Genomic DNA, 21,642 nt, shown 5'->3' on the forward strand with positions numbered 1-21,642 from the left:
GTCCCACCAGTCATCAGCGAATTTCACAAACGCCCTACTTGTAACAGTGAAAGACAAACAATATACAGTTGCCACAGCTAAAAAAAAAAACGAAGACAGGCGGAGGCGCGTACATCGAGTTAATGTCTGAAAGAACATCCAATCACGTCATGGTGGTGACTTGAACTGAGATGCGAAAAGGCCGTTAAAAATGAATGCCAAATCCAAATTTTTTGATCTGAGTCAGAACGGGTCATAACTTATTGTCCCATGTATTGTCTCAAATATTTGGGTGGCAACACTGATGTATAACGTGATGCATGTACGTGAGGGGTGCACATACGTCAAAACACGCTACATTCGAGTGCAACGCAGAGAAGCGTTTGCATGTGTATGGGAATATTTGCTTGCTAATGAACATTAAAGTCAACCGTTTCAGCAGTCGGTCAATAAAGCCCAACTGAGCAGAGTATCCCCACCCCTGTTAATTCACTGCTGGCCTCTCACGCCGTCACAGCAGCATATGAAGGCCGTTTGGTTGGGAGATGACCGGTTATCTTAGTGCTAGCTAGCTGTGATGATACAATGCAGATGGATTTAGTGGACCAAAGCAGAAAAAACCCAACCCTGGATTCTACCATTGGCCAGGGTATGACGAGGGATCCGGATCCGGATATGGAAGTTGAATAAAGCACAGCGTACTCGAGCACACTGCACTCTGTCCGCACTAATTTTAATGCAAATGAGGGATTGCGCTACAGTTGGCTGGTAAAAAGCTACTTCCATCCCACAACGGCGCAAGCGCCCCTTTATGCCCAGTGCCGCCCATGCAAAGTCTAGCAAAATACCAAAAGAATGAAATCTCCACCCATGCACACAGACTGCACTTTGCGCTAGACTTGAGTTGGGAGTGGAAATATCATTAGTTGAAGCAGACTGTTGTTGTGACTTGAGATAATGATCAGATCACGCTGCATGACCAATTTATGCATAAATCCGGGTAATTCCATAGGATTCAATTTGGTTTTCTTGCAACTGTACTTACTTTCCCTCAGAGCTGTAGCTGTTCATGCTGCCATCAGTGGATTCTCGACTGGCCTGACGGTTCATAGCTGAGCCTCCTCGAGGGTACTCCACTGCCATGCCCGTCTCGACGCTCCGTTGGATACTGCTGCTGCCAGCCTTAGCCACCTTCTTACCTGCTGGCGCCTCTGCAGTACAAAAAGAAAAATGCCTTTAGCGTTCTGAATATTTGCATGTGTTATTCTAAGTGCGTAATGTGTTATCTCATTCTTACAGTCTAATAGACGTACATGTGTCTAGACTTTCTAAGTTTCTGGTTATCATGTTGATTTGAAGGTAGGCCTGACAAGCTTGATAACAGGGTATGCATAACATCGCAGGCCAACAAATCCTCCATGTGATAAGATACAGTCTCGACCAATTTGCACATCTTGAAACTTTGAAACGTAAAATTTTACATGGCGGGGTCACGACTGTAAGTGGTAATAGTCCCTATTACCACAGCATACAGTTATGAGTTTTCTCATGTTTGAAAGGTGACACTTAAAGAGAAAAGGAAATCATGCAATCAGCACTGTGCATCCAAAAATGATTGGTTCAGACCTTTCCAAAAGCCATCAGTTTTGATTGATCCAGACATTCAGGTAATTGTTTCGAGACAATTATGGCCAAACGATTAATTGCATTCGCAATATAATCGTGATAAAACATGATTTTGTAATCGCAGACTTCGATTTGATGGGTCATTACTGTATTGAGAAGCGGAGGGGGGGAGGTGTTGAGGGGGTTTTCACAGCAGGCGTAATCGCTCGCGTTCAGTAGGTTTCCGTCCCATGAGACAGTAAGGCGAATATTCATAACATGCTTCAGCTTTTTCGCCTCGCAAGTTTAAAAAAAAAAAAATCCCCATTTGTGAAACAAAAAACTCTCACCGTGAATGCATGTTGTGTATTTTGTCATGTTTTGGCTACCGTCATATGTCGGAGGTCGTGTGTGTGGAAATGAATATCCGAAGACTGTTAAATGTGTGTCGCCCATATGTTTTAAATTTCTTTTTTTTTAATGTGCTGCCCATGTATTTTTTTATTTTGTTTTTTCTATGTGCCGCCCATGTACTAGAAAACGGTTCAGTTCAATTTACGCGTCTCTGATATTGAGACGATAGTGTGTGGTGCAAAGTTGTGAAGCGCTCAGATATTAAAAGATTTGCAAGTACATTTCAACGTACTTGCGAGTACATTTTAAAGGACTAAAATATGTCCGAACGTACTCTCAAGTACGTTTGAGCATATTTGCCAGTCAAAATGTTTTTATTCCATGATGGCAGATCCACTCTTCCATACCTGACTCATTCACGGTCGAGTAAATACTTGTTCACACCACACTTTTATGGCAGAATTATGTTGTCATTGTGAAGGCTTACCAAATTGCACGTCAAAGTATTAAGTAAGCTTCCACTACATACATAATCACAGGAAACTTTGATATTAATTAATGCTTTGTCTGCTTTATCCGTATCCTAAAGTGTATAATAGATCTGATTTTGTTTGTCCTAGTTAAGATGAATTGTTCTGAAATACATTAGGAAAGGACCTCGATGAAAAAAATAAAATCGCAAATTGCAATTTTGTGGAAAAAAATTGCAATTAGAATATTTTCCATAACCGTTCAGCCCGACAAGACAATAGAAAATAAATTAAGAAATCCAAACAATATTGCCACCAAACATCAATTTTGTCGGCTTCTTCCAGAACTGAACCACCTTTTGCTGCATTTAAGGACTTCTGGGAAGTTGGAAATATCCCACATTGTGCCATCAAAGTGTATCACTCAAATCAACAAAAAACATGGTGATAAATAATATTCTAAATAGGTAAAAATTGATTAATTTACCAGTCAAAGGAATAAATCAAATGCTTAGCGTCACTTTATACAGTATAATATTTGAGTGCATTTCCTTATCATAGGTTGGATATTTCCGACTTCTCGGCTTCTTGGAATAACCCAAATAATGTTGTTGAAGAGGATGGAGTAAGGAAGCGTGCTGAAAGACAGAGGTCAAGAAGGGCTGGGAGTAATGATGAAATTCAGCTCTGGTGAACTTCATGCCATCTCTTGCTGTCAATTTCTGCCTGGATTATATATGCGCACAATGTATTAAAAAAGAAAAACATTTAACTCGAAGCACTGATTGCGTACTGGAACATGCTGTTGTTTTTTTGGACACATTGGCTAGGCCAGTGCCCTGATACTCAGCCAGTGCTGGTCCGAAGCCCAGAAAAAAATGGGTGGGTTGTGCAGTATCTAGCCTTAAAAAAAAAAAAAAACTGCCCCAAACAAATCATGCCAGTAATTCTATGTGGCAACCTCTAATATGACAAGCTGAAAGTTGCAACATTATAGTCGGTCAACTTTTTAAACAGTATTTTTCTCTGTTGTAATAGCTGAGCCAGATGCTTCATCATTTTGTTAAACTGTGGGCCTCAATGGTGTTTCAACGAAATAAAAACAATATGAGTCTTCAATCTGATTTGAAGCATGACTCTATTTTTCATGTTGTAACTTTCTTTCCATTCTACGCTGTCTTTCTCATTTCTTTACCTTTCTGCCTGTCCACCGCCTTAACAGCCGCTTCTGAAATAACACATAACACAACCAATAAACAATAACTAACACCAAAGTACTGGAAAGACAGATTAAGGCATTAGCATGTATGACATACAGTATAGTCTCGTACTGTGAAGATACAGCACATGAATTGTAAATGCACACGACTGTAAGAGAATAAAGCCCATGTCATTGAGCATGCGAAACGCAGTGGTAATTGCTGAGGTGTTCTATTGATGCATCCTTAAAGCAGATATTGAACACTTTGTACATCAATGATATATGTATTTGAAGTCGTATCCAGTAGTGTCACTGATGGAGCAGCACTATACACACTGCCTTTTTTTTTGGGCAGCATGGACATTTTTTTTCCACTCAGTGACTGCAAGTGTACATTTGAATGTGTGTCTGTGCCCTGTGGTTGACTGTCGACCAAACCATCGTGCAGTTTGCCTTCGCTGGAATAGATTTCATCCCTCCATCCATCCATCCATCCATTTTCTGATCCGCTTTATCCTTACAAGGGTCTAGTATGTAAAATGCCATGGTGATGTTTCTTTTTCATGCCACCATTTTTTTTCTTTACAGAGGAGGACCCTGCATGATTTTTTTTTTTTTTGGGGGGGTGGTCTCTGACCTGTCTGGCTGAGCTGCGAGGTACTCCGACTGCGTCTTGAAGGTAGGATGGCAACAACACGCTGGCTGAGGCTTGAGCGACGCTTTTTGATCCCACTTCCCAAGCTCCCGAGGGCGGTGTCTGATTGGCTGCCATCTGCATGCTCCATGCCATAGATCTCGCCACTCACACTGGTACTCTTCAGAATGTGGCGGCCCGTCGCACGCATGGCTCGACTGATCATTGGTTTTGACAAAAATCACTCACATCACATCATTGGAAAAATAACCTGCTTGAAAACACTAGTGCGTATAATGTCTGTACCTGAAGCGTCCTCTGGGTCTCTCTGACTGGATGGACATGTAGCTGGTGCTACTAATCCGAGAGGCACTGCTGGTTCGAGAGATGGCTGATACATCGCTGACATCACTGTCTGAGGACTTATGGGAAGCATTCTCACTGCTCGTCTTGTGGTCCTTGAAGAGCTGCGGGAAACATCATATAAATGATGTTAGTGTCGTGGTTCACATGACTGACATTCACACGATAATTGCTTGATAACCAAAATTGTAAATGTGGGGGGGGGGGATGATTGAGGAAGATTTGGAGGAACTACTGGGTTCTCATGGAGAGGAGCTGACGAACGGAGACCTCGTGGAGTTGGAGGCGCAACAATGTGCCGAGGAAGAGGAGGAAGACGACACACCTATACCCATGAAGAAGTTTGAGACGAAATTGTTGGCCGAGGAGTTTTCTTTTTTTGACAAAGCCCTTGCAATTTTCGAGCAACAGGAACCAAATGTTTAGCGCTGTACGAAGGCTGCAAACCAAATTAAGGATGCAATACAGTGCTACTGCATCATTTATGAAAAGGAAAAAAAAAAAAAAAAAAAAAACGGAACCGTCCAATCGTCCTTGGATCGGTTCATTCGGCCGATACCCTCTACCTCTGAAGAAGCTGCGCCTCACTCAACCCTCTACTTTTTTTCCTTTATTAAGAGCAGCAGGAGGAAGAAGAAGAAGATGAAGACTCTCCCTAACATGTTAGTGACGATGACGACAACGATGTGATGACCCTCTACCCATGCTGTGACTCTCTCTCTTTTCTTTTTTCCTCCAGTGTTACACATTTTTAAAAACCATCGTGTTTTGTTCCTATTTAGTGTTGTTAACGCAGTACAAACCCATATAGGTTACTTATACAAGCCTTAAATATATGTTCCCTTCTAAAGAATGCCCTATAACGACTTAGGACCAAATTCAGCTAACGTTTGGAACGTATGTTGTTTGTAAGTTGTCTGTATATATATATATATATAGATACACACACACACACAAGCACACGCACACACACTCATTTTCTTATGAGTCTGATTCACTATTATGCGACATTATTAAGATGTGTTTTCAAATCAGTCTATGCAACTTATGGTTCTGTGTCACTCAATAATGCGATTTTTGACTACTTATTTCGGAACTCCCAACGTAAAAGACGACCTGAAACCCACCTCCCGTTTGTTCTTGAGTGCTCTATCCAGGTCCTGCTTGCTGGAGTTACTTGCAGCTGACATCCGGTTTGAATGAACTCTCATTTGGAGTTGACGGACGCGCTCCTCTGCTACCAGGGCTGGACAAAAACAGAAAATAAAACAAAGATTTTATTGTAAGAACTTCTGCTTTAACATCTAGTATTCTGGGAGATGGCTACGTGGTTTAGCATAAAAGTTTTGCTGTCAGAGGTGTTTTCAAGAAACACAGCTGATCAGATGTACTTTAAAATAGTACAAGTAGTCAAAAATCAACTATGTACCATATAGTAGGAGAATAGCATAAACCCGTTTACGTTTACCTTGTTCTACACTGTTGCTCTTGGGGGGAAGCTGGGGGAGCTGCCTCACTTTGCGAGATGAGGATGATGTCACTGAAGAGTTAAGAGGTGTACCACCTTGGAGGTGTCCCCTATTATTACGTAACAAAGAAAATGGGGAACAGACAGTGAATTTGATCATTTCAGGAGAAGAGAGAAGAAAAAACACAAGAGAATATAAATTAAATCCAAAATATTCATGGAAAGGAATTCAAGACATTTGGTGAAATTCAAACCCAAATCCAATGACGTTGGGATGTGTTAAACATAAATAAAAACAGACTACAATGATTTTCGAATCAAGTTCAACATATATTTCATTGACTCAATTCAAGGATATTGAATGTTCAAACTGATTGAACTTTTTATGGATGCAACACGTTCCAAAAAATGTAGGACAGGTGGCAAAAAAACTGATAAAGTTGAGTAATGCTCAGCAAACATCTGTTTGGAACGTCCCACAGGTGAACAGGCTAACTGGGAACAAACCAATGTCAGGAAACACAGTTTGGTGCTACATCTGTAAGTGCAACTTAAAATTCTACTCTTCAAAGCAAACGCAATTTATCAACAAAACTCAGAAATGTCGCCGGCTTCTCTGGGCCCAAGCGCATCGAAGATGGACTGATGCAAAGTGGAAAATTGTTCTGTGGTCTGACGAGTCCACATTTCAAATTGTTTTGGGAAACTGGGGACACTGTGTCCTCCGGGCCAAAGAGGAAAAGAACCATCTGGACTGTTATGGAGGCAGAGTTCAGAAGTCAGCATCTGATGGGCTGTGTTAGCACCATTAATGATGAAACGTACATACGGGTTTTGGAGAAACATGCTGCCATCCAAAGAACGTCTTTTTTATGGATGCCCCTGCTTATTTCAGCAAGACAAAGCCAAACCACATTGTGCACGTGTTATAACAGAGTGGCTTTGCAGTCAAAGAATGCGGGTACTAGACTGGCCTGCCTGCAGTCCAGACCTGTATCCCACCAAAAATGTGTGCCGCATTATGCAAGTATGGGAAGTAATTCCACCTACAAAGCTTCAGCAATTTGTGTCCTCAGTTCCCAAATGTTTATTGAATGTTGAAAGAAAGGGTGACACAGTAGTAAAGATGACCCTGTCCCAGCATTTTTGGAACACGTTGGTGCCTTAAAAATATTATGATTACATTTATCAATTTGAGCATTAAATATTTGTAGTGCAGCGGCCCAGTGATTCAGTGGTTAGCGCGTCGACTTCACAGTGCAGAGGTACCGGGTTGAATTCCAGCTCCGGCCTCCCTGTGTGGAGTTTGCATGTTCTCCCCTGGCCAGCGTGTGTTTTCTCCGGGTACTCCGGTTTCCTCCCAATTCCAAAAACATGCATGGCAGGCTGATTGAACACTCTAAATTTGCAAAATTGTCCCTACGTGTGAGTGTGAGCGCGGATGGTTGTCGTCTCTGTGTGCCCTGCGATTGGCTGGCAACTGGTTCAGGGTGTCCCCCGCCTACTGCCCAAAGACGGCTGGGATAGGCTCCAGCACTCTCCGCGACCCTTGTGAGGATAAGCGGATCGGAAAATGGATGGATGGATGGATATTTGTAGTGTATTCATATAGGTTGAACATGATTTGCAAATCCTTGTATTCTGTTTTTATTTATGTTTCGGGTTTGTAGTTCAGTCAATTCGATAAAACAACCAAAAATATATCACTAGTTTGAAAAACATTTACATTTTGCTTAAAACAACAATCAGGGAAAGGTGGCAAAAACATATAAGCCATCGAGAAGCAAGGGGTAGATTGGTCAGCAAATTAAGCAGAAACAGATTCTGTAAACAAGATTTACACACACACACACACACACACACACACACACACACACACACACACACACACAAACATAAGATGGATGGTGGAAGTGGGTGAAAGTGGAAATGTCTAACTCTGAAAGTACTTAGCACATACTGTACATTTAAAAAGTTGAAATTACCATATTTTCTGCACAATAAGACGTTTCGGATTATAAGGTGCACCTTCAACGAATGGCCTATTTCATAACTGTTTTCATATGATCCACTGCATTATAAGGCGCATTGAATAGAAGCTACAATAGTGGCTGCGATTGTGCTATGCATTCAATAGATGGCGCTATGCTAAAAGGAATGCAATACAATACAATATGGCTTTATTTATACAGAGCATAGTCATGCAGAACTGGTCACAAACACGGACATGGAACATAACCACAAATGGCATGAAAAAACACTGTGGCGAAGTAGTGTGTGGCGAATGCACATTTCAATTAGTGTCGGTCACAACCCTTTTAGGTTACAATTGGTTCCTGCTAATAATCACCACTAGATGGCATGGGAACACTAACAGGGAAACAACTCAATGGGGAATATCAATAGATTGTAACTTTATACATAAGGCGCATCGGATTATAAAGCGCACTGTCGGCTTTTGAGAAAACTGGATGCTTTTAGGTGTGCCTTATGGTGCGGAAAATACGGTATTCAATAGAGAAATTGAATGACAAAATCATTACTGCTTTTATACATCCGCTGGCTGACAGAGGGACACAAACATGTCCACACGAAACAATGATAAACACAAAAAAATAGAGTAGATTATTCTGAGGAAGTTTGGGCTTAATTTGTCAAATGGAATGTAACACGGAATCAAACAGTTATAGCTTGTTCCTACTACAGTGGCTTGAATAAATGAAAGAGCATTTGCTTCTCATTGGATGATTTGAGGGGAGAATCCCCTTACCAAAAGGCTGCAGGAGCCCATAAGACGAAGGTTTTACTCTGGCGCGCACACATGCAGTACGCGTGTGCAAAAGGCATCAGAGAGCAGACAAAAATGGGGGTAATTAAGAAGAGGAAAAAAACTAAATTATATACCGTATTGGCCCGAATATAAGACGGCCCTGATTATAAGACAAGTTTGATAAAAGACTTTTTGAACACCAAATAAATTTTTATGCATCAAATAATTACAGTACATCTGAAACAAATGATTATAACTATATATTTGAGAGAAAAAGCATGTTATTTTGTCTCATTCAGATCTTAATATCTGAACATTTAAATATGTAAACTATTATTTTCTTCTCTTTTCTTTCTTACCGCTATTTTTTATTTTTCTTCTTCGTGCTACCGCTATTTTTATTTTTATTCTTCGTGACAGGGGTTTGCTTTGGCCTGAGGAGTCAAGTTCAACATTCGCTTCAATGATATCTGGAGCCATCTAGCGTCGTGAATGGGTATAATGTCTAGACCCCGAATATAAGACGACCCCCCACTTTTTCAGTCTTATTTCAATGCAAAAAAACACCGTCTTATATTCGGGCCAATACGGTATAATAAATTATGTCAGATCGGTATGAAAACACAAAGGGCCCTATTTTTGTTCCCAGTTTATATACAATACAATAAGTTTAAATCTTATTTTAAATTTTAAAAAAAGTTTAAATCTAGAGCAGAGCGCGGTCTAACTGGGCACATGTCTGGGATTTTCTTTCTTGTGGAATTTTGCTCGACTTTGCACAGGTTGAATTGGGCGCAACGGGGATTTGCGCCTTTGTGCACCGTTGTGGGATGGAACAAGCCGACTCCTGGCCAATCGAAGCGCGCTCCCCACAATTCCATTAAAATCAGGGCGGCCAAAGTGCACGCGGAAACTGAAAACGATTTGCTGCAGTCCGTGCATGACATTGGCAGGTAAACTGCCCTTGCCAATGATGTCGTCGGCCGTGCATGCGACGTAAGCAATTGGATACCACTTGCAACCATGTCCGTTCGTGACCCGACTCCTTCCCCAATCGTGACTGCGGTGCTATTAAAACCATTTTTAAGATGATAATTATTATAATTCGCTCAATTAATTGATTTCTACAATTATTGAGAGGGATTCCCCCACGCTGTTGTCATATTTCTGAATGAAATCCGGTGACATCCACCACGCAATTTTGTCTTCCTGCGCCTCGATCAAATACACGAACATTGTGTTCAACCACGTGCGCTACACAATGTACCTAGTTTTTGCGAGTCTATCTTTTGGTGTAATTTTTTTACCCAAATAGCGAGTGAGCCGCGGAAGCAACGCCCAGTAAGGTGTCGCATGTCTACCAAATTCATAACACGCCAAACCATCCACCCAGGACGAAAATGATGATGCGCCCGTCTTAACGCTAAAAACAGAATTATGCCGCTTTTCCACAAGCCCAAAACAACCCTACACCACATCACATGGCATCAGTTGTTTTTCCATTACAAAATCCGTGCGGAAGGATACGGGTGGTATCAACTAAACTGTGCAAGCTTGCGCTGCATTATTCCTACTCGCAGCATGTCCTAACAAGTAGCGAGTCTTAGCCACGCGTGAGGTAGCGATGTGGCAAAGTACAGCCCATTTAATGCAAAGAAGCTGTCACATATAGACAAAAATATCTATTTCCAGGTTTAAGACAGCCGGCCACAGTCAAGCCAAAAATACAGTGTATACACAGGTATTTTGTGCCTTTCAACAATATTGAAACATATTTACAATTTCATGTGCAGCATGGATGAATTACAACGATCATGATTTCATTCTGAATGAAGAGGTCACTCATTCATTCCGCTGTCTCCCCGATTCGAAGGCTTATCGTCCTGACTCTGTAGTATCTGAAGCCCTCGGCAGACACCCAAAGCCACCATCCCTGAGGCAGGGGGCCAAGATCAGGCAGGCCGGGGCAGTGGCGAGCTTCTACTCTGTTGCTGGAGACCTCTCATTGAAGTGAATGGGACACCGCAAGCAAGCAATGCACACGCTTGAGAAAATATTTTCTCTTAATCATCAAAAATGCATCAATTAGTACAAATGAAACTGGACACGTGCATCAGTGTTGTTGTAAAATTATTTTATGTTGATCGTATATAATATATTGTTATGACTTTGAGATGGCCGGCTCGTCTTAAGTTCCTTGCTGCATCGCTTTCTGTCAATCAGAAAACAGTGATGACACGGCATCGGTTGGCCTGAGGTGGCCGGCGCTTTAGAACCACCTTTGAGATGGTTCCGGAAATCAGTTGCTTTGAAAGCGCTCAGGCTCCAAAAGGTCTAATGGAAATGCAACCCTCCGGGGCCAAGCAAGGCTGTCTCAGTGTGGAACCGGGCAAATGGGAAAGCGCCTTTCGTGACATGATGGGTGCAGGGACAGTGCCAGGATTTCTTCTCTCCTGGAGCTAAAGCGGGGCTTGATGGATACATAGGGGGAGTTCAGAAAATAATTCAGATATATTTTAGAATACTGTGATTGGCTGGTAACCAGTTCAGGGTGTCCCCCGCCTACAGCTGGGATAGTCTCCAGCACCCCCGCGACCCTCTTGAGGATAGGCGGATTAGAAAATGGATGGATGGATTTTTTAGAATATCAAATAAAATACCTACACAGATTTCTAACAGGGCAAGAGCCTCTCCGAGCCCTGGTGTAGCCCATCCCGAGATGGGTGTTATCAGGGTGATATATAAAAGGGACTCTGTCACAAAAAATATGTATATGTGTGTGTGTGAGTGAGTGAGTGAGTGAGTGAGTGAGTGAGTGAGTGAGTGAGTGAGTGAGTGAGAGAGAGAGAGAGAGAGAGAGAGAGGGTGTTTGTGCAGATGCCTGAATAAAATGTACCTCACTGAGTGGAGTTTCAGGCACCACAGAGTAAAATAAACAGTAGTATGGATGACAGTCATGACACACATACACATATTAAAACTTGTTGCCAATGAAACTTCTAAACCATTGTTGAGAACTTGGTCTTGGGCAAAAAATGAATGTGCGCACATAGAAGCTGCAAATGCAATTCCCAGAACACCACCCCAAAAAAACCAACAACATAAAAAACAAATACTTTATGTCAATGCAAGAGGCAGACACAATTGCGCACAATTTCACACTAAAAGCAGTCCAAGCTACCGCAAGTTAAAAACGAGCACAAACTACAGCTTCATAAGGGGAGGAAACGATACGAAACCAACAAGACAAAACAATGTCAACACTATCCACAACCAGAAACACAAACCAGCGCAACTCTTGGAAAAGAGAGCAGAAAGATGCACAAATGCAAAACCTTTACACAATGTGGATGGCAAACTGTGTAGAATTTGTCTGTACATTGTTACTCTGACAAATTCTACTTTGTATGCCACACTGTCACTGTGTCAAAGTCGTGACCACAGAGTACCAGGAATTTAGGACAAGAAAGCTAGCAGGAAAAGTATAGCTTGTGATTTTATCCTGTATGTGTTCAAATAAAGGACACTATTTAACGTCACTACCGCTGACATAGAAATTGTAAATGTAAAAGCAAAATGAACACAACTTCACGCTGGTGAGGATTCCCTGGCGTGAAGAGCAAAAAATACATGAATTAAAAAATACTATTGATATTTAAATCGCAATTCAAGTATATCTGTGCTTTACTCCACACAAGATAAAATCACGTTCTACTCATTTTTTTAAATTTAAAAATAGATTAGCAATATTCAAGTTCATCAAAAGTATTTAAAAAAAAATGAAAAAGTTTACAAAGAATTAAGGATGAAAAACACGTGAAAACATAAATTGTAGTTTGAAAGAAAACAAAGGGCAATAATTGATGGAAGTAATTGTTGTATATGAAAGTATTTCTTAAGTTGCATAAAGGTTTTAAGTTGGTACTCAGTGGTGTCACAAGTCGAGCTCAAGAGAGTTGAGAGAAAAGTCATGGGTCCACAAAAGGGTACCTGTCATCTTCAGGGGAAGCATGTTGGATAAAAATCCTGGGGCTCGGAGGACGTCTCCGGGGCAATGAATGGGACAATGATTTTCTATGTGTGCACAAGGACAAAAATAACTTTGCTGAAAAAAAATGGTTTTGAGTAACCACTAGTATTTTTCGGTCCAACACAGTCTGTCACATAACATGAATGTACAACACCATTAGTATTTAAAAATCCATATTATAGACACGAAGTCTTGTTTGATGCTCATAATGTAAAAAAAAGATGCCTATGATGAAAGGTAAATGATTGACACATGTACATTATATACTCTAAGTGTAATTGATGTAAATGAAACCGCTACATCACCTAAAACTAGGGACTGATGTTTCCAAGTCTTATATCTTTATGTCATATGTAAACAGGACAGACTTACCGGCCCAACATTCGGCACATTTTATGACACTGTCAGAGAGCTCTGCGATATTAAATATTTTTATACTTTCTACCACTTGAGGGCAGCAGAGGTAATCCTATTCCTTATTTGATCATTGCTTCAGAAACTGTACTGCAGCGTACAGCCAAAACCGCCTCAATCAGCCAAATTTACGAAATTACATTTCATTTAAAGCTCTATTTCATTTCACTTCTTGGAATATTAGTATTTTACTGACTATAGTAAAACACCACCAGGAAACAAATGTCTTCATCTTTTGTACTGCAGGCACTACTGTATTGCTATGATTTAAACTGTGGATACCAGACATAAACAACTGCAATTGTTTAGGACAGCAAACCAAGATAGTCACACAACTCGGTCTCACCAAGCAGACACATTTCTCCGGAAATGATGAAGGACTGTATTTGACATAAATTACTGAAGGTCAAATTCTTGGATTAAGATCATGTAAGTAGGATAGCGAATTAGGAATGTGTGAGTGGTGAAATGAATCACAGCAGAAGAAGAATTAGAGGTTGAGGTGTACAACAAAAAACTGAAAAAGCAATTGTCTTTCACCAATCACTAGTAGAACTCTTAACTTACCGGTAATTGATCAATGAAACGTTACTGCTAAAATCATTAGAATGAAAACAGTGTTAATTTGAACACTAGTGAAAAAGAAAAAATGATCAACAGTGAGTGCCTTGGGGCGTTCTGAGGGTGAGATATTTTTGAAAAGTGGGGAAAAAAGTGCAAGAGGAGGGTGGTGGATACAGAGCATGGTACCTTTCCAATTCAGGTGAGGGGACATGATAATCTGGAGTCAGACAGTTGGTGCTAGCACTCCTAACCCTGTCCAGAGAAGGCTGAAGATCACTAGAGGCATCACAGCACAACATGCCATCCAATGGAGGAAGAGGAGGATGGAGAGGAGAGACAGGGCAAGAGGTCAACCACAAAGAGAAAAACAATGGACAAACACAAAACTTACTTCAAAAGAAAGTTTGGTTGGATTCACAAAAGGAGAAGTCTGAGAACTAAGCCATGCCTGGCTGCAGGGCACAATGATGTGGCCGGGATGCGTCTTTAGGGTGCAATTACCTGAGTTACCAATCTCACCGTGTGACGACGGTGTAATTATCAGGGCGGGGATTCCAGAATGGAGCTTAGCTTAGCTTTTGACATGCTTGCACGGTACACTTGTGACTGATCATATCAGATTTCCCAAAACAGCATGCATTGCAAATAAAGATAGAGCAGAACTGAATCTAATTGGAAAGAAGTTACTGAAATGTCCTTCGTCAACCATAGTAACAGCGGCTAATTGGTATTTCATACTTACTACGACACGCACAAAATACTATTTGAGAAAATCATGAATGTAACGCCACAAAGGTTGGCCATATGCTTCAAACAAAGGGAAGGTATGAAATCAAATTGACAATATTGTACAATACAGAATCATCGATCGCTGCATTTAGTTGTTGGCATTTCGTAAAAGTGTGTTTATGTAAATGTTTACCTTCAAACTACTTCTTTTTATTCATAAGAAATATTTCTTCACCTCCACCAAAGATTTTCTCCCCCAAAATGCCATTCCAATAAACACTGTAGTAGACTAGAAGTACAGCATACCAAACAAGCAAGTCTATAAAAGTGCTTTAAATGTGACTCACACTATGATGACATTGTAGAATTCAAAGTTGTTTATGACGATACATTGGAAAAATATACATACATATTTTAATTGTGACATAAATTACACATTTAAGCATGACAGAAACCTTAATTGTAACAAAAAAAAAACAAAACAAAAAAAAAACAGTAATACGGTGGAACATTGTGAGAAATGTACTGTGCAGTGTGCAGTGAACTAGAGGTAGGAGGAAGTCATATCTGAAAGTCAGGTTTGGAGAGCAAGTCCCAAATCCTATAATTGTCAACGAGTCAAGTCAGGTGACTCACATCCCACACCGCTGCTATGGATGCGTTGGAACACTTTAATGTTTTGTTTGAAGCATATTCACCGTACCTTCTACTTAACTCTTCAGGTGATTGTATTTTTTGCATAAAAGTGGCATCCTGGGTGGGAGGGTTTTACTGTGCCTAGTCGACCTCCTGAATTACGGTAAGCGTGCATGTCAGCAACAGAAGCGGCAAAATGGACAAGATTGCAGGAGAAGCGAAGAACAATGAATTGTGTGCGGCTGTTTGGACAACAGAGAGAGAGATTTCCATGGGGCAAATGAAGAATAAACTTTATCTGTGGTTTTATGCAGTTGAGTATGTCATGGTAGAAATGTAGTGTACTTTCGCAGCTTTTAGGATTTAATTCTGTCAGTTATTGTACAGTTACTGTATATCCATTAAATGTGATTATTATTCTTATTATTATATATTTTTTTACCAGCCGGGCTTTCCAAGGTCATACTGTAAGCTTGCTGACCAGATGCAATCAAGCAATTTTATTTTTTATTTTTTACCGATAAAGCATTTTGTCTAAAGATGTATGGCTTTACTATTAATGAGGCAAAGCGTTCTCTGAGAGATTACATGCACCCCTTTGACTAAAACTTGAGGTAACGACTCAAATTTTGTGGACTACTTCAGCTTTCATATTTTAAAAACACAGTGCTACAATATGTTTGTTTGTTTTTTTTATTATCCCCACAACTTTTGGTAAACCAGACAAAACAGTAAAGGTCCTGAATAACTGTTAACATTGTAGCCTAAATATTGACTTTGTTGATTCTTAATGTTTGTCGAGTATAAAACAGAAACGTGTCAAAACATAAATATTTTTACAAGTGTAAACAGGAAAACGACGTTAATGAAACAAAATTTGAGTCACTCGCGAATGAAGGTAATGATTTGCATTGTCCTGCAGTGCCCTCCTGTGTCTTACAGGCAGCATTGCAAGCGAATTACTTGAATGAGATCCACTGTTCTCCAGATTTCTTTTTTTCCCAAAATATTAACCCATTTTGGTGCAATTTAGCGGTAAACATTATTGCTTTAGTAGTGACTGACCCGTCTCCTGACAGCTGTTTAAAAGATAATCAATGTGTAACATGTAATCTCTCTATAAATCCTTACTAATGTTTTGGTTTGTTTGTTTAGGATGAATAATGCATTCAAAAGTATGACAATTGTCTTTTTAACTTCTCACAACAGGATAATGCGCTGGGTGAGACTGGGTTTTACAACATTGAACACTGTCATTGGCTCTTTCACGGAAATACGATGCAAGTACAACTTCTGAGCCAGACATTCACACCCAGAAGCACATAGCATGGAATATGACATGAGTGACCAAGTTACCTTAAGTGGATGCACTCAGCACTTTTGCCTCGCATTGATTGGTGGATCATGATGACCTCACTGTGGTAACCATGGGGATGGATGACACATGAGGAAATCAACAACAATTCCCCAAAACAGGAGAGCAAAAGGGAAAAGAGAGTGAATTGGAACGAGAGGACGCTATGCGCAAACACAAATGCAGACAGGAACACACGCTCGCATGCCAAAACACACAAATTACAATGTACCCTTTTTCAAACAAGTAATCAGTAGGCTATAGCACCAAACTGCTCAAGGTCCAATCCAACCATGAAAAGCAAAGATTTGCCTCACAATTGTGCAAAAAAAAAAAAAAAAAAAAACAACCATTTTACTTGACTCATAGAATGAGGTTTCACCATCAGTGGCATTCACACACTCCATAAAATCAAATGTTTGCCCCTTTCCAGCATACACTACAAGGCTGTCAGTGTTGCTCTAAATACAAGTTAGGCAATAAGTGAACATACAAGGATTCAAGGGAAATACCTGTCATCCAGGTATTCCGGATCCGTGCGGTGACCTCTCGCAGAGTCATAGTAGCGGGTCGGAGACCGAGAACGCCTGGAGTGCGAAAGCTCATCGTCGAGACTCCTGAAAATAAATATCTAATTAAAGACGGAAATGACTTATGTCACTGTAGTGGTCAGGCAATATGGCAAACAATTCTTGGCTGGGCTCAGTTGGCTCAGACTGTCAAAAGCAGAGCTGGCAGTACAATGAGTTCCGGAGTAGTTGGCCATTTCATTAGAAGATGGGCTCCGTTTGATGGTTTCCAACATTCCTCCTCTCCCACACACTGTCATGTACACTGAGAAAAGACAGTGTGTTGAATTTACTCAATTTCATTTTGTCAAGTGGTTGCACGAAATAAGATCATTTGTGTTCGGATACACTTTATAAGTAAACGACAACACTACTCACAGTATCCATTTAGATTCAGATGTTTTTATTTTACGCAACCGCTTCATCAAGCAAAATGGAGTAAATTCAACACACCGTTTTTCTTTTCGGGGCACCGCAACATTTGCCTTTTCCTACATATTGAAGATGTGGCACCAAATGAAAACACGACTCAAAACGAAAAAAATCTGCATTTTTTGGGATGTACTACAGAAGAAAAGTACTTTTTCAAAGTCCAAGAATTTATAGGTATTAACATGAGGAAGATCTTGGTACTTACACGAAGAGCAAAATGTTGCAAGAACGTTTTGCAAACACATTTTCGATTGGCATTTTGGATACCATTTTTAAAGTCATAATGGAGCCCACTATCGCACAGCATTGACCCTTCCAATGAAACGTCATTTTCAAATCATGTCACTTCTCACCTTTGTGCAGGGACATTGGCTGGGCGGGAACGCATATATCCCTGCTCCTCGCGGTGGGGGGATACTGAGCGAGAACGTATATGATGAGAAGTCGTCCTCTGGCGCTCGGGCACCTCCAGGGTGGACGTGGGCTCCCGTTGTCGCTCCCTGCCACGTCCCTCTGCTGCCAGTGATGATGCATGTAAAACGCAGATGGATACACGCCAACTAGTCATTCACAAGTACCGGTAAATGAACCTTTCAAACACTGCATCAAGCATTATTTCAGAGCTTATAGGCAAACGATCAGGATGTCTAATCTTGTGGACGGACGGATTTCATTTATACCAGCCTGATCTGGAAATGTTGTAGACTGTTACTTGTGACACATTCGTAAAATGATAAGTACATCAAAATCACTGGGCCATTTCACTTTTCCGATGCCATCTCCACTGAAAGGATTAAAACAGTGGGGCTAATCCCTTTATGTCGACCCAGTACATTTGGGTTGGACATCAAAAGATGAATATGAGACAAGAGATCAACATTTTGGATTTTATTTCCAGTTACATGTAGGTCTGAATTTAGGAGATTGTATCTTATGTTTGAATGCACCCACTTTTCACGCAAACAAAAGTGTTTAATACAACCTCACTTAGTTTCAACTTTCTATGAAACGGATTCTTCATGAAATAAATTGTGTGTAGTCCACTCAGTTTCAGATGTGTGTTTTGCATGTAAATACTTTACACTTTTGGAGCAATCATAAAAACCAGAGAGCTGTCTGTGTAAGAAAAGCGATTGTGAGGCCGAGTGAAGATGAAAAATCAATTAGAACATTGCACATTGGCAATGGTACAAATGATACACGATCAAAGGCAAACCGTGAAGAAAAATGGAACGTCCAGGATGGAATTTGCCAAAAATTACAGAGATGAAACCCCCAACCCCCCCCCGCAAAAAAAAAAAAAAAAGAGCAAGGAAACGTTTTTTAAAGACTGATGACATTATGCTTAGCCTTTACCAAAGTGACGGAACGGAAGTTTTGTGAGTAAAAAAAACGATATGCTTGCATGGCTTCTTCTGGGACAGGCTCTCAAATGTTCATTGATGATGTACAAGAGTCCTTGTTTTACAATGCCAAGTAGTTTTTAGGTCACGACCGGTGTGCTATGAACCAGTTTAAGCAGTGGCGTATGAATAAGTTGTCCACAAGAAGGCACGCTCGGTTACCACTTGACTTCCTATTTTTCATTTGACCATTTAAGAGTTATGTCCAAAAAATGTTTTTTGATTTGGAGGTCCTTACGCAAGATCCAAAACACACAGAATGATCCAATCAATACTGGACCCTGCAGGACCAGAGGCCTGGTCCCACTGCCACCCACTCCCAAGTTATGTGGCTGCCGCTGGGTGACTTTGGGACGTCTGGGATCCGTCCCTTGAGGGAGGGATACTGTTAGGTTTTTGTTTAGATTACATTTGGTTTTGTTCCCTCATGCGCCCTTTTTGTCTGCACCCTGTTCTCGTCATCCGTGTCCCTTGTGTTTAACCAATCAGCTCCCTCCACCCTTTGTGCCTTTTCCAAGTGTTTCTCGTTGTCTCGTCACTTAGCTTGTATTTAGTTCCCTGGGTTCTGTCAGTCATGGTTGGATCATTGTGAGTGTCTGTGTGCTCTGTCACCTTTTGTTTTCTGTCATAGTTTTTTTTTTTTCGCTACTTGGGTTTCTTGTGATTTTCAGGACTTCGTTTGAGTACTTCAGTTAGTTTTTCTCGTGAATTCCTGCAGTATTTTTTTTGTTAATATATTTTGCTCAGTCCACCCCGCTCCTCCGGCCTCCCTGCTATTTGGGGTCCTCTACCTACCACCTCGCAAAACTTGAAAGAGATTAAAGAGTGTATCCCCGGAGACAAATGATCTGAATGTGTTGTGGAGAGAACTTGGAAAAAAAGGATTGCAAAGAAAAATGCAAAGGTGATGTCAGCGGGCCAGAGTCTTGATGCAGTTATCACAAGTCAAGGATTTGCAATGAAATAGTCACAATCTGTTTCAAGACTCTCGCCAAAATGCACTTTTGTTATGAATCAATTCTGGCTCAGATCCAGATGTAAAGATCAGGAAATAAAAACTCAACTCTTGATCTCTTGTCTCATGTTCATCTCTTGATGACAAATTTAATGTCTCTAGCCTCCAGCAAAACTAAAGAAATCAACCATGCTCCATGCTTTTGGAGGGGAGTAAATATGGAAATTGGATTGCAGTGAGCAAACATTTAATGGAACTGAAGAGTGGGAATAATTTATTTATTTATTAAAGAATTATTCTGTATTGTAAAATAATAAAACAAATCATTCTTTGTTGTTGCAGCAGGACATCAGCTAAAGATAAAAATAGAAATAAAGAGCGTGATCAGCCTTGAAGGCATATGTGCATCCTTGCTGGGCTTTGTTTTGATCCCAAGGTCCCTGGCTTCATTTCCAACAGTGCAATACCTCAAAGCTTGCAATGGCCCACTAGTTTCTCTTTGAGTGGGTCTACCATTTTTCCTTCCCATTTATATCTACCCAGACGCACCAGATGGTTTGTTTTACAAAACAGTTTGTTTCTCAAGCCCATCTGGGAACGACTTGATCTAAGGTGTTCAGAAAGAAGGGGAACTTTTCCGAAAAAGTTGCAAGGTGACTGGATGATGGTTTTCATCACAAAAAGCATTGATTGCGGTTCCATGCTTTTTATTTTGTTTGAATGAACAAATAGTGCCTTGTTCTGATCAAACTGCTGCCATTAAAATGCATCCACACCTATCTTTTAGTGTTGCCTTTTGTTTAGAAGCTTCTTTCGAGCTTTGAAGACATTGAAACCAACACAAAACTAATGACAATTGCCTTTTGTCTTCTCATAGGATGCTCTGCAGTTAGCAGTTTCATTAACAGTATACTTTGCAAAATGAATTTTCAAGATTTGATACCAGCATTGTTGTGAATGTGCGTGACTCACGAGTTTAATGAACGTATGACTTCTCGCCATAACCCTGACACAAAAGTGATGTGATGAATTTGACCGATGTACAGAAATGTTCTGAAGTAGTCAATGATTCTGATGATTATTATTGTACAAGAGAGGGTTGAAATCATCTGTGGAAATGATTTAAGAACAAGGTGAACTAGGAAACTAAAGCAGATAAAAACAAAGACCTCTATAATTCATTTTACAGTGAAACTCCTCTACAACGAAATCATGTTTGCAGCAAGAAATTTTTCACAACAGGGGGTTTTTCACTGTAGCAAATTTGATCTCAGATGTAAGCACACACACACCCACACACACAAATGTATGTGTACACGCACACACAAACGTTTGTGTACTCTATTTTTATTCCAATAGTACATAAGTATGAGCACACACTTATTTGACACTTCATATTGTCAGTGTAGAAAGAAAAAAAGGGAAAGAAATTGCAAAATTTACGATCAGCATTCACTTTCACTTACATCAATTTCTTGGAAAATGTATTTTATTTTGCTTGCTCCGTCTTTCATTTTGATCACTTTTACCCTCTCTTCCAGCATCAGAGCTCTTCTTGTCTTAGCTGCTTGACATCAAAAGGTCCGTTTTGTAGCCATTTTAGCAATGCAACGTCCATCCTCGTCTGAATCTAACAATAACAAATACTTCCTGGCATGCAATGAACTTTTAAGCCAGCCACGGGATGCTTCGTAGTCCTCGATGGCCATAGT

General features: G+C 40.5%; 1 protein-coding gene across 13 annotated transcripts in view; it reads right to left on the reverse strand.

Moving 5' to 3' along the window:
- The window catches only part of LOC109523177 (regulating synaptic membrane exocytosis protein 1-like), a 79,352-nt gene that overhangs the window by 3,375 nt on the left and 54,335 nt on the right, over nt 1-21,642 (reverse strand). For 5 of the 13 annotated variants that reach the window (XM_019882151.1, XM_019882149.1, XM_019882153.1 and 2 more), the window contains 11 exons: nt 17,926-18,088; nt 17,084-17,188; nt 16,574-16,633; nt 14,039-14,128; nt 12,835-12,918; nt 6,075-6,184; nt 5,734-5,852; nt 4,550-4,710; nt 4,247-4,461; nt 3,604-3,636; nt 1,025-1,190 (listed from right to left, as the gene is read on the reverse strand). In XM_019882151.1, the coding sequence (XP_019737710.1) occupies nt 1,025-1,190; nt 3,604-3,636; nt 4,247-4,461; nt 4,550-4,710; nt 5,734-5,852; nt 6,075-6,184; nt 12,835-12,918; nt 14,039-14,128; nt 16,574-16,633; nt 17,084-17,188; nt 17,926-18,088 (1,306 nt within the window). The remainder of the gene's footprint in view (nt 1-1,024; nt 1,191-3,603; nt 3,637-4,246; nt 4,462-4,549; nt 4,711-5,733; nt 5,853-6,074; nt 6,185-12,834; nt 12,919-14,038; nt 14,129-16,573; nt 16,634-17,083; nt 17,189-17,925; nt 18,089-21,642) is intronic. The other 8 variants (XM_019882160.1, XM_019882152.1, XM_019882159.1 and 5 more) reach the window with 5 other exon arrangements.

Source organism: Hippocampus comes, unplaced genomic scaffold, assembly GCF_001891065.2.
Source record: "Hippocampus comes isolate QL1 unplaced genomic scaffold, H_comes_QL1_v1.1 scaffold36, whole genome shotgun sequence".
NCBI classification, from domain to species: Eukaryota; Metazoa; Chordata; class Actinopteri; order Syngnathiformes; family Syngnathidae; genus Hippocampus; species Hippocampus comes.